The sequence below is a fragment of the Equus asinus genome, chromosome 25, assembly GCF_041296235.1.
Source record: "Equus asinus isolate D_3611 breed Donkey chromosome 25, EquAss-T2T_v2, whole genome shotgun sequence".
NCBI lineage: Eukaryota > Metazoa > Chordata > Mammalia > Perissodactyla > Equidae > Equus > Equus asinus.
Genome location: NC_091814.1, coordinates 13,685,563 through 13,701,590, shown reverse-complemented (window position 1 = coordinate 13,701,590; position 16,028 = coordinate 13,685,563). Strand labels below are relative to the sequence as shown.

Below are 16,028 nucleotides of genomic sequence, written 5' to 3'. Positions count from 1 at the left end.
GTTCTTCCCAACCTGGCTCCTTTCTCTTGGGTCAGTAGATCCAGGTAAGGAAGGAGATGCCACATCCCCAGGCACTCCTAGGTTACCTGATGCTGGCAGAATGAGACACGTGAATCCACTGTGGCTCCTCAGGAAATGTGAGAGCCAGAGGAGAGAGAATAAAAATGAATATCACTAGGCATCTAAGCCTTGGAGTCTCAGCACAGAGGTCTCTCTGCCAGCCCCCGTGGCATTTTGAGGAAACATCTGTCAAGGCCTGTGTCCCCCAAATACCAAGGGATTTGGTTTTCCTTCTTCTCTTCCTCTTTCTCCCCAGTCATGCAACACTCATTCACTTGACAGATAGATATTGAGCTTGTACATTGTGCCAGAACCTTGTGCTCGAGGCAGTGAAGGATGGAGGATAAAATGCTATCCTTTCCCTCCAGGAATTTATAAGGTATATGGAGACCCCATTATCTAGGGAACTGTTGAGTTTGTGACTCTCGATTTTGTATCCTGAAACTTTACTGAATTTATTAGTTCTAACAGTTTTTTGGTAGTTTGTGACTCTCATGAAAAGTTGTTTCCTGCATATAAGGAGGAAGTGTACAGCTTACTAAAACAAGCACGTAATTGTCTAAGGTCTGAGCAGAGACTCTAAAAGAGAGTCTCTCGGTGAGACCTGACACTCTGCTCCCCATCTCCTGCTTTCCCTTTAGGTTCTAAGTTTAATCCTGCGCTCTTACTGCCAGTAGAGGAGCTCTGGAGGGTGAAGTGAGGCTTCAGAGAAGAGGCGCAGGGGCTGCTTGTACGGCTCTCTTTCTCCCTCGAGTCTCCCTGCAGAGCTTTCTCTGCCCAGATCTCGTAAGAGGCATCTGTTTTCTTTTAATGAGGAGTCCTTTACACTCTCCCCTACAATCAGAGGGCTCTAGCACCCAGTTCTCCCATCACCCCCACCACTCTCCCCACCTACCCAGAGCCCACCCCTTCAAAGCACTTTTTATCCGCCTAGTCAGGGAACTCTGCTCAGGCAGTTTTCCTTCCTGTTTGTAACCAAATGTAAATATTTTGACATAGAGTTGGGGCACAGGGAGCAGAGGGTGATGTGGGTACCACCCCCACTCCACACCCTGCCTCACATAATGGCACTTGTAGTAGATCAGCTTTGTCTTTTCAGGACCGTATCTTTTGTGCAGTGAAATCTGCTGCATGTCACGCTGGAAGCCCCCAGTGGGCCTTCCAGCCTGATAGGGTGTGATATCAGCTTCTTGGCCTCAGCTTTTCTCCTTGGAGCTGACTCAGTATGAGTGACTCAAGTCCATGGAGTAGGAGAGAGGAGCAGGTTATGATATAACTCCCCTCCCCCAGGGCTGTTAATGAGTCACACAGGACCCATCTGTGGGAGAATCAGCTGGAGTGTTGCTCATGGAGCCAGTATCCTGCTTGCTGTTCCTCCCCAAACTAGCTCGTGGCTAGAAATTGAACCATTGAGTCATAATAGACTCTGGCATCCTCACTGTCTCAATTCTTGCCCCCGCCTCAAAGCAGAAGAGTCATTACCTCGGGAGAGTGTTTGGCTTGGCTTCTCCCTCAAAGTGCCCCCCTCCCCAGATTCTTCAAGGAAAGACCTGACTTTAAGACCACCAGCTAGAATAGAACTTAAACCATGGAATTGAATTAAGTAGATCCTTGAAATGCTGGTCGCAGAGTAGAAGCTCAGTGAATGCTACCTTTCTATCCTGGACACTCCCAGGACTTTGTCCCTTAAGTCCCGGGCCCCTCCCCCACTGGAGGGTTGTGCACACGTATTGTCCCTTCTCCCCACCCTGGGAGACCTTGGTGGACAGAACCCAGGATGGGCCTGTGCATGAGCTGCAGCAGAGCCACTGAAGGAGAGTTTGACCTCCAGCCCTTCTCCTTTGCTCACAGACACCAGTAAGACACGAGAATGGGGTGAGGTTCAGATAGATCCCTTGGGGTGGGACTAAGACAGCTGCTACTCAGCTACTCAGCTTTCTCATATGGATTCAGCTACGATCTTGCTCCCCAACTTGTGTCAAAAAATTCTAGTTTATTGAGTGTCCTGTGAAATAGGCTCCTAGGAAAAACTGCAGAGTTTTGGTAGATAGGAGAGTTATTCATCCTTTACTCCCACCAGCATCTAGCCCAGAGGGTTCATGCTTATGGGTCTGGGTACCCCTTGTCACACAGATTCAAGGTTGGGATTAGGATTCCCCAGGTGATAATGAGGCTGATTAGAGAGGAGATATACCTAGCACTGAAAGTTTAGCTCTTGTGCTTCCTCCCTCACGTTTCCAAGAAGCTGGAGGGACATGGGGTTTCCAGTATAGGGGCCATGCAACTTGTTAAATTCTGTCCCTCTCTGGTGGTCTCTACGGAGAAGGGTTTGCTTGAGAGCATGTGAGTGGGTAAAGAGAAAGCAGGGAAGCTTGGCAGAGCAGAGTTACTTCCCTAAGGGACCCAGCTTAAGGGTTTTGTCCTAGAAGGAAGACCTATGCAGGCAAGAATACAAGGGAAGAAAGTGAAAAGCAGAGGCTACTGTCTCTTCAACCCTTCTGACCTCAAGGTCTGAGCTAATCTTCCAGCATTTCCTACAAGTGTCAAGAATCTGGGCAAGTGGTGCTTCTGGGTTGACTTTCTTTTATTAAAGCAGAAAGGTAGAGCTGCACAAGAGAAGCAGTTATGATCCAAGTTGGAGCTAAATTCTTTGCCTTTGTCTCTCTCTCCTCCCTCCCACCCCCTCCTTCTCCCCTTGCCCTCTGGCCCTTTCCCAGGAGCTCTCCTCCAGCACCGAGAGTATTGATAATTCATTCAGTTCCGTAAGTGGGGCCAGGCTGGGACGGGGTGGCAGGCTCCCCCCATGGCCGCATTTCCTCTCCGTCCCCAGGTCTTCTGAGTCTCCAGGCCAAGGCTGGAGTTAAAAGGTGCCTTTTCTTCCTGGGAGATCAGCTCCTCCCTCCCAGGCCTATGAGGCCCCTCAGAGCTGGAAGAGTCCCCTGCCCTTTGCTGCCAGTGCCCTGAGCCCAGGCTGAATCAGGCTCAGTTGATCCTTCTCCCAGAGACAGCTGGGATGCAGTGCGACTCAGCATCCAACTCTTGGTCCCAGCAAACAGCTGGGAGAGAGGTAGAATTTACCCCTGGGCTGGAGTCAAGAACTGCTTGGCAGAAACCCCCAGGATCCTGTTTCTCCCACCCAGAACCCTTTCCCCCATGGCTTCTGCCGTCAGACCATCAAATATTTATTCAGTGTCTTCTAAATGCTAGGCCCTGTGCTGGGTGGATTTGGCCTCAAGGAAAGTTTTTTCTCCTCGCAGCCAGTTTTCTTTTTTAACTTTAACCACATTTCTTCCAGGTCTGAGTTCTTCCCTTTCCCAGCTCACTGCCCAGATTGTTTCTTAATCCTCATTCTCCTTTCTTGTTCCCTCTGGACTAACCCCGACCCTCTGGTCCCACAGAGTCTTGGACCTTGTTGCTGGGCAGAGACGTGAGAGGAAATGCTGGACCCTCTGGGAGTTTGGATGATTTTTTAACATCTTATTTTTTATTTGTCTACCCAATCAGTTTTCTCTGTTCTGTGCTGATCCCCTTTCAGTCGTGATTCCTATCTCCTCCCATGTGGCAGAACCTCTCGCTCAAGGCCTGGGGTCACATTTCCACCATGCTCACATAACTTAGGGGCTCCCAGCCAAATGCTGATTTGAGGTTGGGAAGGAATTCTGCCGTTCTAATCTGAGGTGACTATGAATTGGTTGGGGTGGAGGGTCCTTGGGACAGTGACCATTTGCCACCTGAGTGGATGGACTAGGGGATCAGAATGAATGAAGGAGTGAGTCTCAAATTTCCTCTTCCTTGCTTTCTCTATTAGGCCCCTGGGTATTTCCAGGGATCACAGAAGCCTAGTTCTGTTGTCTTCCTATCTTTGTTTATTTTCAACCCTGACACCCAAAGCATTCCTGACTGATTCAGACACCCTGTTTCATTATTTTGTGGGGCCCTCAGCCAGGCAGCCCCCTCTGCGGTAGGAGCCGAGAGATGAGCTGTTCCTTTGAACCCTGGCTCTGTTGTACATGCAGAAGTGGGCCTGGTACTGCACAGCTTTCAAAATAAGCTCTTTTTTGCAGTGTAGGGGAGTGAGGGTAGAAATTCTCAATCAGGAAACTAAGCAAGACACACAGAGAGGGAGAGAAAAGCCTGGTGAGTGGAATACTATGTCTGTAAAAGGAGGAGACACTATATCTAGCTGAGGGGAGATGGGACAGGGAGCTGGGTGGCTGTCTTGACTGAATGCCCCTATGGTAGAGGATGTAGGCTGGGAAGAGAGCCCATCTTCATGTCTAGCTGAGTCCATCTTTTTCCCACCCCTGCCTTACTCCCCAGACTGACTTTGCCCTTTCTGGGAATGCCTGAAGTACCCAGCGAGAGGAGCCAGGCTCACAGCAGGGAGCTAATATGGGGAGCCCAGTCCCTGAGAGGTAGGGGAAGAGGATCCAAGAAGGAATCCCTGAAAGAGACAGGCCTTCAGGGCTATCTTCAAGGGCCGAAAGGAACTGTTGCTTTCTCCACCCACCTGCCCACACCTGCCTCCCTCCATCAGCTTTTTCTTTCCCCATTGATTTTTCCCTCATTAATGCCAAGTCTGCTCATCCTCTTCTCATCCCCTGCATGTGCATTGACCCCTTCCTTGTAAGAGATCATCAGGTGGACAGGGGGATGCCGTGGAAAGGAGCAAAACTCATTTGGATAGAGTAGGTCCTCCTCCTTTGAAAGGGGAGGTATTGGCTCAGAGCACCCCTCCCTAGCAGAGACCCAGCCGAGGATCCAGGCAGAGCCTCTGGGCAGAAACCCAGCCGAGGATCCAGGCAGAGCCTCTGGGCAGAGACCCAGCTGAGGATCCAGGCAGAGCCTCTGGGCAGAAACCCAGCTGAGGATCCAGGCAGAGCCTCTGGGCAGAGACCCAGCCGAGGATCCAGGTAGAGAGAGGGACATGAGATGAGTGAAGCACTTCAGGTGTAAACAGCTCATCTCTCTGGTGCCCTGGCTAACCTCTCTGGATGTTGTCCACCTGCCCATCTTGAAGCCTTGGGACAGTTCCTGAGGAGCTCTGGTCCGAGATAAGTGGGTTGCTTCCCGGTGACTTGGATTCACACTCCCCTTACCCCCAAGAAACAGCCTGAGGAGAAGGAATGAGCTTGCTCTTCTACCTGCTCCCAATTCAAGTTGACAGGAGTGGGGTGGGGTCTCCTACTAGGGCGAAAAGGTAGCTCTTTCCCTGGAGTTCTCCAGACACTGAGATCCCTGGCCTTTGTGGCCAGGAGTGACTGAGTGGGTGGGCCACTTTTTTCTATGATTTCTTCACCATCTTTTACTTCACCCCAACTCCCTGTAGCCCGTCAGACTAGCTCCTGAGCGAGAATTCATCAAGTCCCTGATGGCGATTGGCAAGCGGCTGGCGACGCTCCCCACCAAAGAGCAGAAAACACAGCGGCTGATCTCAGAGCTCTCCCTGCTCAACCATAAGCTCCCTGCCCGAGTCTGGCTGCCTACTGCCGGCTTTGACCACCACGTGGTCCGTGTGCCCCACACCCAAGCTGTTGTCCTCAACTCCAAGGACAAGGTGGGTGGACTCTGGCCCAAACCCTGCTTTTCACCTGACTCCGCTCCCACGGTTGTCCGGGGTCTGCGTATATGCCCAGGGTGCCCCACCAACATCCTAGACTCCTGCATAGTTCATGTGCGTGTGTCAGCCTTGACTTTACCTCAGTGCTGCTGTGATTCTAGGGCCCTCTTGTCCCCCATCTTGGGCTTTGTTTTTCTGGACCAAAGAGCCTGGTTGTTTCAGCTCGCCTCTTGCCATATCCCAGGAGAGAGTTGCTCTCCACCCGTCCTTACAGTGCTTTTGGTAGCTCTTCTCCAGCCCTCCTCTAACGCTTAGGCTTTCCAGGTACAGCAGCAATGAGAGGAGAGAAATCTTTTGTTTCTAAGACCTCTTCTGATCAGAGTGGGTGGGGAGAAGGAGAGAAGGCTGCCTGATTCACACTGGAGAGAATTAGCTGAATTTGTCTCCTGGTTGGAATGAGTACTAATGGTTCAGATTTTTCTTTCAAAAGAAGAACGGAAGATTAGAACCCTGCTTGGAACAGTGCCCAGCTTTTTCCCAGTCTTTCTGTCTGTCTTTAGGATAAGCCCCCAGAGGCCTGCAGGCCTCTGATGGGTTGTAATTGATAGTTTAGAATGCTTTTGCCCAAGTGCATCATCTATACATTTTGAAGCTCAGTGAAACATCTTGAAACCTTATACATTCTCTTACCCAAATTCTTTATATAGGTGTTCATAGGATAAGTTCCTGCCCTAAATATGATGTTCATAGTGTCAGAGGACTGATAGATGAGGGTTGGAGCTAGGAGTGGGCAGCAGGAAGAACTATGTTAACAGAGATGAGATTTGGGGAAGAGAGGTGGAAGTTACAGATACTGTTCTCACTGTCCCCCCAGGCTCCCTATCTGATCTATGTGGAAGTCCTTGAATGTGAAAACTTCGACACCACCAACGTCCCCGCCCGGATCCCCGAGAACCGAATTCGGAGCACGCGGTCTGTAGAGAACCTGCCTGAATGCGGTATCACCCACGAGCAGCGGGCAGGCAGCTTCAGCACTGTGCCCAACTATGACAACGATGATGAGGCCTGGTCGGTGGACGACATAGGCGAGCTGCAGGTGGAGGTGAGGGAGCTCCAAGGAGGTAATACTGGGGCACAGCACCTGTTCTCCTGGAGCTTTCGGTGTGTTTGAGACAAGACAACACACCCTGAGGCAGGCTGAGGCAAGTGCCCAAATGAGTGGGGTGGGTAGTAAATGGATATGAGAGGGAAACGCTCTGAACAGCTCTGCTCTGGAATAGATTCAGGTAGAGCTTGTCTTCCTGTAGGAGGAATTTAGGTTGTAAAGAGGAACTTATAAGCCCAGGGAAGTGAAAGAAATTTAGTAAAAATATTTGTTGAACACCTGCCATATAAAGCTGTTTCAGGAAAGCAGAGGATATAAGTCATAGATTCATTCATTCATTCCAGAAATATTTATTGACGGTCTGCTTGGTGCCAGCCCTGACTGCTGTGTGCTTGTAAACAGCACTTAGCCCCCTGCCTGCAAAGAGTTTATGACCTAATGAGAGAGAGAATAAGACCAGGTAGCAGGTAGTTGTAGTATGGTGTGGTCCAGGTTGTGCTGGAGAAGATGGGGTCTTACGGGAGCACCTGAGGTTAGGCATAGTACTTGCTCTAGATTTGGGGTTGGACACACCCCAAAAGATTTCTCTGAGGCAGTAATATCTCAGCCAAGGCCTGAAGATGGGTTGGAAATAGCTGGATAGAGTATTCCAGGCAGAGGGAATAGCATGTGCAAAGACTGGAAGATGAGGGAACTTGGCGCATTTTAGGAACTGAAAGAAATTTTGTATGGCTTTCGTGTGTAGGTGTGAGGTAAGAAGTGGTGAAGGAGGCTAGAGAGGCCAGCATGGGCCAGACTGTAGGAAGGACCCTATAAGCTGTGGAAAGAAACTTGAACTTTATTCTGGAGTCTAGGGCACCAGAGCAGCGTTTTATGTAGGGCTGTGACACAGCCAGATTTCACTTTATGAAAAGACAGAATCTCTGTCCCTGAGTCCAACTGGGGAGAGTGGACACAGACATTTAAGAAAAAATCTAGGGGCCGGCCCAGTGGCGGAGCAGATAAGTGCACACGTTCTGCTTCGGTGGCCCGGGGTTTGCCGGTTCGGATCCCAGGTGTGGACTTGGCACCACTTGGCAGGCCGTGCTGTGGTAGGCGTCCCACATATAAAGTAGAGGAAGATGGGCATGGATGTTAGCTCAGGGCCAGTCTTCCTCAGCAAAAGAGGAGGATTGGTGGCATGTTCGCTCAAAAAAAAAGAAAAAAAATCTATTTATAAGATATACAACAAGGCAGTGTGCAATAAATGACAAATGGAATTGAGAAGAAATGCTCTGGTACGAAAGAAGGAGACGAGAAGGGACTTGATATGGGCCTTCGAGTCTGGTGAAATATTTTATAGTGAGACAGAGATGGGGAGATAAGATTGAATGACTTAGATAGAAGAAATGGTCAGAGGTACCTAGTCTGGACAGGGTCTGTCCTGGACGCTAAGGGAGACCCCATCCCTAGCCTTGGGGAGTGGTCTCAGTATCAGGCTGAAAGCTCAGCTTTCTGTGATGGTTATGGCAGTGGTTGGCAAACTTGAATGCTTTGGGAGTCTTCTGGAGAACTTGCTGAAAATTTAGACTTCAGATCCCATTCCTAGTAATTCTAATCCAGATTGATGGTGAGGTATGAGAATGTGCATTTTAGCAGCATTCCAGGTAATTCTGATGCAAAATTCACACTTTGAGAAACACTGCTAGAGGGTCTATGTGAGTGCATCGGCATTTTGGAGTCCAAGTGGTCAGGATGGTGTGTAAGCAGATAAGGCTTTTTGGGGTTTTTTTGAGGAAGATTAGCCGTGAGCTAACATCTGCCAATCCTCCTCATTTTGCTGAGGAAGACTGGCCCTGAGCTAACATCCGTGCCCATCTTCCTCTACTTTATATGTGGGACGCCTGACAAGCGGTGTGTAAGTCCACACCCGGGATCCGAACCTGCAACCCTGGCTGCCAAAGCAGAGCAGAACTTAACCGCTGTGCCACTAGGCTGGCCCCAGGGAGGGGAGGCTTTTGGGAACAGAGTTTGGAAGGGATGGATGTTCATAACATGGAGATGCCAAGCACACAGGTGATCTAAGAAGGTGGAAGAAGCGAGACCTGCACTTAGCTCTTCTGACCTGCAATCCCCTGCTCTCCCCAGCTCCCTGAAGTGCACACCAACAGCTGTGACAACATCTCCCAGTTCTCCGTGGACAGCATCACCAGCCAGGAGAGCAAGGAGCCTGTGTTCATTGCAGCAGGGGACATCCGGTATGGCCAGACCACGTTATCTCTTTGTCCCCTTCCTGTCAGCCAGGGTCTTTCCCTTTTCTCTCTCCTTGTCCTGACGTCACCAAACTTGAGGCAGTGAAAGTGCAGGTTGAGAAATTACTGGGCTACTACAGAAGGAAATTAAATTTTAAAAGGATGCCAAAGGGATGAAAGCACCACAGGAAGGAATTAGCAGAGTTTCTCAAGAGTGCGTCTGAGGATCACATGTGTCAGAATCAAGGGAGAGGGAGAAGATCTCGTTGGAAATGCAGATACTAGAGCCACACCTGTTCTGGAGCAGAATCTTGGTAGAGGAATGGGGAAGGCCTGGTAGTCTTCATTTTAACATGCTTACAAACCACCAGCTTAGCAAAAAGGTATCAGTGGTGTGTTTCCATCCATGAGTGTCTCTCAGCCCAGGTTTCTATCTCTGTGTGCCCAGAACCAAGGAAACAGTGCAGGAAATGCTGGCATAGACAGGGACGTGAGGCTCTGGGGTAACTCCTCCAAGCAAATGATAGAGTTTCTTCCTGCTAGACGGCGCCTTTCGGAGCAGCTGGCTCACACCCCCACAGCCTTCAAACGAGACCCAGAAGACCCTTCTGCAGTTGCTCTCAAAGAGCCCTGGCAGGAGAAAGTGCGGTGAGTTGGGTGGGGGTGGTCTGTATACCCCTCTCAAAGCTCAGACGCAACTGCAGGTACTTACTCCACCACCCATGTTGTCCATCAGCCTCCCTGGCCTTCTGAGTCTTGCCTTGTGGGGAGTTTGATTTGGATTTTTGGTAGGAGCTGTGTTTCTGTTCTCACCCTTTGACAGCTTTGCTTCTCTCTTCACAGGCGGATCAGAGAGGGCTCCCCCTATGGCCATCTCCCCAACTGGCGGCTCCTGTCAGTCATTGTCAAGTGTGGGGATGACCTTCGGCAGGAGCTGCTGGCCTTCCAGGTGTTGAAGCAACTGCAGGTAAGAGAAGGGAGGGAGAAAGAAGGGGACCTCAGCCCAGCTCCAGCCCACCTGAGGTGACCACACAGGTTGTTCTGCAGGGAGCTCTGCTGGGGACCAGCTTCTTGCCCAGGTCTCAATCGAAGGTAGATTAAACTAAAGCTGGTCTCCTTTCCAGGAGGTACAGCACAGGAACAGCTCCACATTGACCTCTTGTGGCCCTTCTGTGAACTGCACCTGCTCTGATACTGAACTTGGGGGTGCTGGGGTTTGTCCTTTAGATCAAAACTCCCTTCTGATCTGCGGCAAGTGGGTTGCAGTGTGCTGAGACGTCTGTCCCCTGAGCCCCTAGGTTGGTCACCTGCAAGCAGCTTCACTTGTTTAATCCAGTTCTTTTTATAAATATTTTCATTTTCTAGAGAAGCTTCCTTTTCAGTCTTTTTCCCTATTCTTTGAACTTGGATTAATAGCTCCCACTCTCCCTGCTTGCGAGGTGACAGTGTGATTTCCTGTTCTTGCCTTTTTCGGACTTCTGTCTATAAGATGCCTTTTCCCACACACCTCTGAGTATGGTTTTCTTTTAGGCCCTGGAATTCCTTTCAAAACTTCCTGCCCCTCAGTGGGATCAGTGGGTTTCACTCACTTGGTGGCATAGAATCCAAGGCTACCAAGGAGGACACTGTCCAAAGTTGAAGGCAGAGGGATTTTAGCCTCTGCCCGCAGTCTAGAGAAAGATGATAGTCCCAGTGCCTCTGTGTCTCCTTACAGTCCATTTGGGAACAGGAGCGAGTACCCCTCTGGATCAAGCCATACAAGATTCTTGTGATTTCGGCTGACAGTGGCATGATTGAACCAGTGGTCAACGCTGTGTCCATCCACCAGGTGAAGAAACAGTCACAGCTCTCCTTGCTCGATTACTTCCTACAGGAGCATGGCAGTTACACCACTGAGGCATTCCTCAGTGCCCAGCGCAATTTTGTGCAAAGTTGCGCTGGCTACTGCTTGGTCTGCTACCTGCTGCAAGTCAAGGACAGGTAGGTAAATTCCTGCCCCTCATCTTGATCTTTTCTCCAGGGTTCCCTCTGTATCTTCATGTGTAGTTCTCATTTAATCACCACCTTCCATTGCCGAGATGTAAGGATGAAACAGACAGAATGCTTTAAGCAGAGACAGATGTGTTCACATGTCATTAAGCCAAGGAGGCAGACTGACAAGTACTAGGTAAAGGGGCAGAGAAGTAAAGGATTTATGAGAGGAGCAAGCCTTTGAGGGAGCAGGGTCTTAAAAGACAAAGGAGAATAAGGACAGAGAAAGTTGTGGGAGAAGGGTGCTCCAGGCAGAGGAGACAACTCGATGTGATTACAACTTGGGCTGCACTACATGGCAGGAGAATAATAGGCGGTGACCTCAGACAGGTAAGTTGAGGCCCAGTTAGAAGGGCCTTCATTATGAGGCTGAGGAGTTTTATTTTGCAGGCAGAGGAATGACATGATCCAGTCTATGTTTAGTGAATGCAGCCTGTGGCACTGTGGGTGAGGTTGGATGTTATTGGACCTTTAGCAACAAAGCAAGAGGTGCTGAGGCCTGGCCTGAGGGTAGTGGTAGTTACTAGAGCAGAAAGGAGAAGATGGAGAAGAGAGACATGGGAGAGAGAAAGTTGAAACTCCTAGTCTTGAACTGTCCTTCTTATTCCAACAACGCTTTCCAGAACTTTTAAGTATCTGTTGTTTTGTCCAGAGCTGTCATTTCTTCTACTATCACATGACCTTTATGAGGCCCAACTTCACATATAGGTGAACAACATATCGTACAAAGATAATTACACCACCGAGGCCCTGCGTTCCAAGACTGTCTCCACACTGTCTCCTGTGAGTTGCACCTCTCACTGGGCATAGGGCAGCTGCCCTGGGAAGGAAGTGGCCTCTGCTTCCAGGGCTCCCAGTGACATGGCGACACATTAAGATCGAGCTAACAGAGCAGTTTATCAGAAATCTAGTATCTGTTAAGTCCCTGCTGTGGCCTGACATTCTTATATTGAAACGAGATGGAAACCCTGTCAGACACGTAATGGAGTTTGGCGTTATTTCCCTTCTTCATGAGGGAAATAAGGGTTAGGGAGCTTTCAGAACCTGTGCTCATTCCACGCTGCCAGCCCTACAAGTGAACCCAGGGGAGGCTCTGCATTTGAGGGCTGAAGGGAAATGTAATTATTAATAAGGAATTTGGTTACAAGCTTTAGACTGTCCCTGAAGAGTCAGGATTTTGAACCCAGGGCCCAGAGAGCATAGAACTGGGCCCCAGGGTGGAGTGGATGGGTGGCAGAAAGGCAGGTGCTAAGCAGGCCTCTGGGCTTTCCTTTAGGAACCTGATGCGTTTGGAAGATTAGAGTCCATCCTTTAAAAGGGGTGGCGGGGAGGGGCAGGCAGCTGAAAAACCCTTCATAATAACTCAAAAAAGAATAGATGTAGTCAAGCCATCAGTGGAATCAGCCCCTAGAAAGAAGTGGCAACAGTGCATGGGCTCCAACCTGGAAGCAGGTTGAAGCCTCTTTAACTGCTTCAGAGCGAGGCCCCACCAGCTTTGCAGCTGGAACTAATTCTAAGAATTAAGAAAACAAGGACACTGCCCCTCACTATCTTTGGAACTTTGGGCGAGTCATCACTTCTCCTCTTAGGGCCTGTTTCCTCACCTGTAAAAGGAGAGGTTGGACTAGGACATCTCCTAGAATCTTTCTGTCTCACAAGGTTGAGCCTCTGTTGCTATATTTGTAATGCCCTCCTGGAGTGGGAAGGACTCAGGTGGGACTCAGTTCTCTCTGTCCCCCGTTTTGGCCAGTCAGACCAACCCCAGAGAAGGTGGCCCTCAGAGCATGAGCTCTTAGCCTAACAAAGCCTCTGTTGACGCTGAGGAGGTCGGTTATGCTGAATGGGCCAGGCCTTACATGCTTAGCATGTTAATTGTTCCCCCTTCTACTGGCCTTTCATGTGGGAATCACAAAGACCTGGAATTTATCTCCCTTTAGCTCTTCTTCCTGCCACCAGCCTGCAGTAATTCCTTCCTGAGATAGTTAAAACTTACCCCTCAAAGCCCCCACACTATTTTACATTAAACTCCGCTCAGCCTGCTGCTCCCTTCTGGTGGGGCTTCTGATCTGCGGTAGGCTGATAGGAATTACAAATAAAACACAGGTAAATATGTTCTGACTTGCAGCCTCCCACTGAGCCAGGCGCTTAGCCTCCGTGACAGCTGGCTGAGCTGCAGAGGTCTTCTTTCTTTGCTTCTGGGTTCTCTACTAGATTGGGATGTTTTGAGGGCTACAAGTATGATTTTGGGAAATTGAGAGGAAAACTCTCTTATTAAGTTGCTAATAATAGCAATTTCAGACCCCAGAGCCTTTGTTAGCAGTTTACTTTTCTAATTTCCTCTTTCCACTGCTAGCGTTTGGCCCTAGGAGGTTGGACCCAGAGTTATAGGCAGTAGGAAACGTGGCAGAGGACTGCCCTGCCTGGTGTCCGGTGGTCAGTGTGTTGCAGCCTGAGGCTTCCACCTCGGTCAGATTTTCTACTGCCTCCCTCTCCTCTGCCCCCTCCTCAGGCACAATGGGAACATCCTTTTGGATGCAGAAGGCCACATCATCCACATCGACTTTGGCTTCATCCTGTCCAGCTCACCCCGAAACCTGGGCTTTGAGACGTCAGCCTTTAAGCTGACCACAGAGTTTGTGGACGTGAGTCAGGAGGGAGAGGTGCCTCACTGTGTTCTTTCTCTCTCGTGGGAGGGGAGCTGATGGGTTCCTTCCAAATTAGGGATGAACAGAACAGAAATGGCAGGAAGTCAGGGTGAGGCTGGATGTCCTGGGAGGCTTCCTGCCTGATAGGAGAGTGGGGAAGTAATGGAGTTCGGCATCTTTGCCCTCCATGGAGGAAGGAGTCCTGGCTGGCTTGTGGGATGCTAAGCCCCCTTGCGCACACAACTCTTCTCCTCTTCCAGGTGATGGGCGGCCTGGATGGTGACATGTTCAACTACTACAAGATGTTGATGCTGCAGGGGCTGATCGCTGCTCGGAAACACATGGATAAAGTGGTGCAGATCGTGGAGATCATGCAGCAAGGTGAGGCTGGGGAGAGCCCAGGTGTTTGGGACTAGGGCGATGCCCATACTGCCTTAGGATTCCCACTTATGTTGGGGCCCTGGAGCATGGAACTTCCAAAAAGTTGATTCCACTTCAAGACTGGGGGCAGGAGTTCCCAGAGGGTTTCCAGCTCTGATCCAGTACCCCATTTCTCCTTCAGGACATTCCTCCTGACACCTGACAGAGCTAGGTCCACGGAGTAGCACGGGTCAGAGGAAGCAAAAACTACCTCCTGGGTGCACTCAGGGAGAGAACAGTCCCATCTCCAGCCTCCTGGTCCCTTCGCATCTCCCCATCTCTTGTCCAACTCTGAGTTTCAGTCTCCTCCTTCCATCATTTGTCTCTTTACCAACTCCAGTGTTTCCAGCCACTACTTTCCTCCCCATTGGGCTGACTTCTGATTGCCCTGTCTCAGGCCCCTTCCCTGTCTTGGTACTCACCCCTCCTGCTCTGAGCTAAGTATTTCCTCTGTCTCTCCTCTTGTCTACTCTCACTGTGCTGTTTCCTCACTGCCTTGCCATCTACAGTCTTTGTCCAGGATCCTTCCTCTGCCAGCTCCTCTGGGCCCTTGTCCCCATCCCCCTCCTCAAGGCTGCAGTGTACACCCAGTCTGAGCTGCCAGTCTCCTCCTCCTCCCCATCCCTGCCCCTACCCCGCAGGTTGTCGCCGTTGCTCAGGAGCATCCCCGTCCGGCCCCGTGATGACGGTGGCCCAGGTCATCTGTGAGTGTCAGACGTAGCATAGGCAGAGGCCTGCAACCAGATAAGTGACCAGCTCAGCGCCCATTTCCTAGAACGTCTTCCCAGCCTTCCCTCTGGGTCCTAAGACTCTGGTCCCTCAGCCCTTACTGGGAGAGATGTGGTGGCCCTCTTCCCTTCTCTGCCCTCATGCCCTCACCTACAGGGACTTAGGAGTTTGGGATGAAGATGGGCTCAAGACAGGGCCTCCCAATTCTCCCTTCTCCACCCAGGCAGAATTGCATTCACACTGTCAGGAATCTCTCTGAGGTGGGAGGGAAGGGGCACTTCAGATACCCCTGATTCTGTATTTGCTGTGCTGTCGCCATTGCCCCTCCCTCCTTTTCATCCGTGACCCTCTGCCCTCACTGCCTCCCTCAGGTTCTCAGCTTCCTTGCTTCCATGGCTCCAGCACCATCCGCAACCTCAAAGAGAGGTTTCACATGAGCATGACTGAGGAGCAGCTCCAGCTGCTGGTGGAGCAGATGGTGGACGGCAGCATGCGGTCTATCACCACCAAACTCTATGATGGCTTCCAGTACCTCACCAACGGCATCATGTGACATGACACCCTCCTTCTCAGGCCCTGGAGTGGTGGGGGGTCCTTGTCAGAGAAACTCCAAACCAGGAAACCCCACCCACCCAACCATCCACCCAAGGGAAGTGGAAGGCAAGAAATACAAAGGATCATGTGGTAACTGTGGAGCTTGCTGGGGGGTTGGGAGAGCCAGCCATGGGGTCCAGACTTGCTGGGGCTTCCCTGCACTCCCTGCCCAGTTGTGTCAGTATTACCACCTGACAGACTCCAGGACTCACTGCCCTCCAGAGAACAGGTGATAAACGTGAGGGACACTGGAGCCTTTGTTCTCCTCGCCAGGGTCTGAGAGGGTCTTTCCACAGCCCATCCTCTTAATCTGTTCTGGGTCCCAGGAAGGGGGGAAGAGTAGTTTCTTGGTACTTAGGACTTGATCCTGTGGTTGGCCTTTGGCCATGCTGCTGCCTGACTCTGTCCCTTCCCAGGGACTGACCCATAGCCCAAGTTCCCCTTGGTAGGTGGGCTCTGGCATAGGGTCCCACACTTGCTGAGGTTCCCCATCACAGGGGCGAGGAAGGGAATTAGCACAGCCCCTCCAGGATATGAGGGTACTGGCCTAGCCACAGGGAATTCCTTGCCCTGATCCCTTCCCCACACCCAGGGAAATAGCTCTCAACTTTTTATTCTTAATTTTTGTTTGAAATAAAGTCCTTAGTTAGCCA

The 16,028-nt window shown here is 50.6% G+C and overlaps 1 protein-coding gene across 5 annotated transcripts in view; it reads left to right on the top strand.

Annotated features, from left to right (window-relative positions):
- PI4KB (phosphatidylinositol 4-kinase beta) overlaps positions 1-16,028 on the top strand; it is a 26,359-nt gene extending 10,331 nt beyond the window's left edge. For 2 of the 5 annotated variants that reach the window (XM_044758781.2, XM_044758783.2), the window contains 9 exons: positions 5,390-5,617; positions 6,495-6,722; positions 8,853-8,962; positions 9,500-9,604; positions 9,800-9,923; positions 10,671-10,936; positions 13,497-13,629; positions 13,893-14,013; positions 15,153-16,028. In XM_044758781.2, the coding sequence (XP_044614716.1) occupies positions 5,390-5,617; positions 6,495-6,722; positions 8,853-8,962; positions 9,500-9,604; positions 9,800-9,923; positions 10,671-10,936; positions 13,497-13,629; positions 13,893-14,013; positions 15,153-15,334 (1,497 nt within the window). In that variant the 3' untranslated portion in view covers positions 15,335-16,028. Of the gene's footprint in view, positions 1-2,777; positions 2,823-5,389; positions 5,618-6,494; positions 6,723-8,852; positions 8,963-9,499; positions 9,605-9,799; positions 9,924-10,670; positions 10,937-13,496; positions 13,630-13,892; positions 14,014-15,152 lie in introns of all 5 variants that reach the window. The other 3 variants (XM_014865299.3, XM_044758780.2, XM_070496908.1) reach the window with 3 other exon arrangements.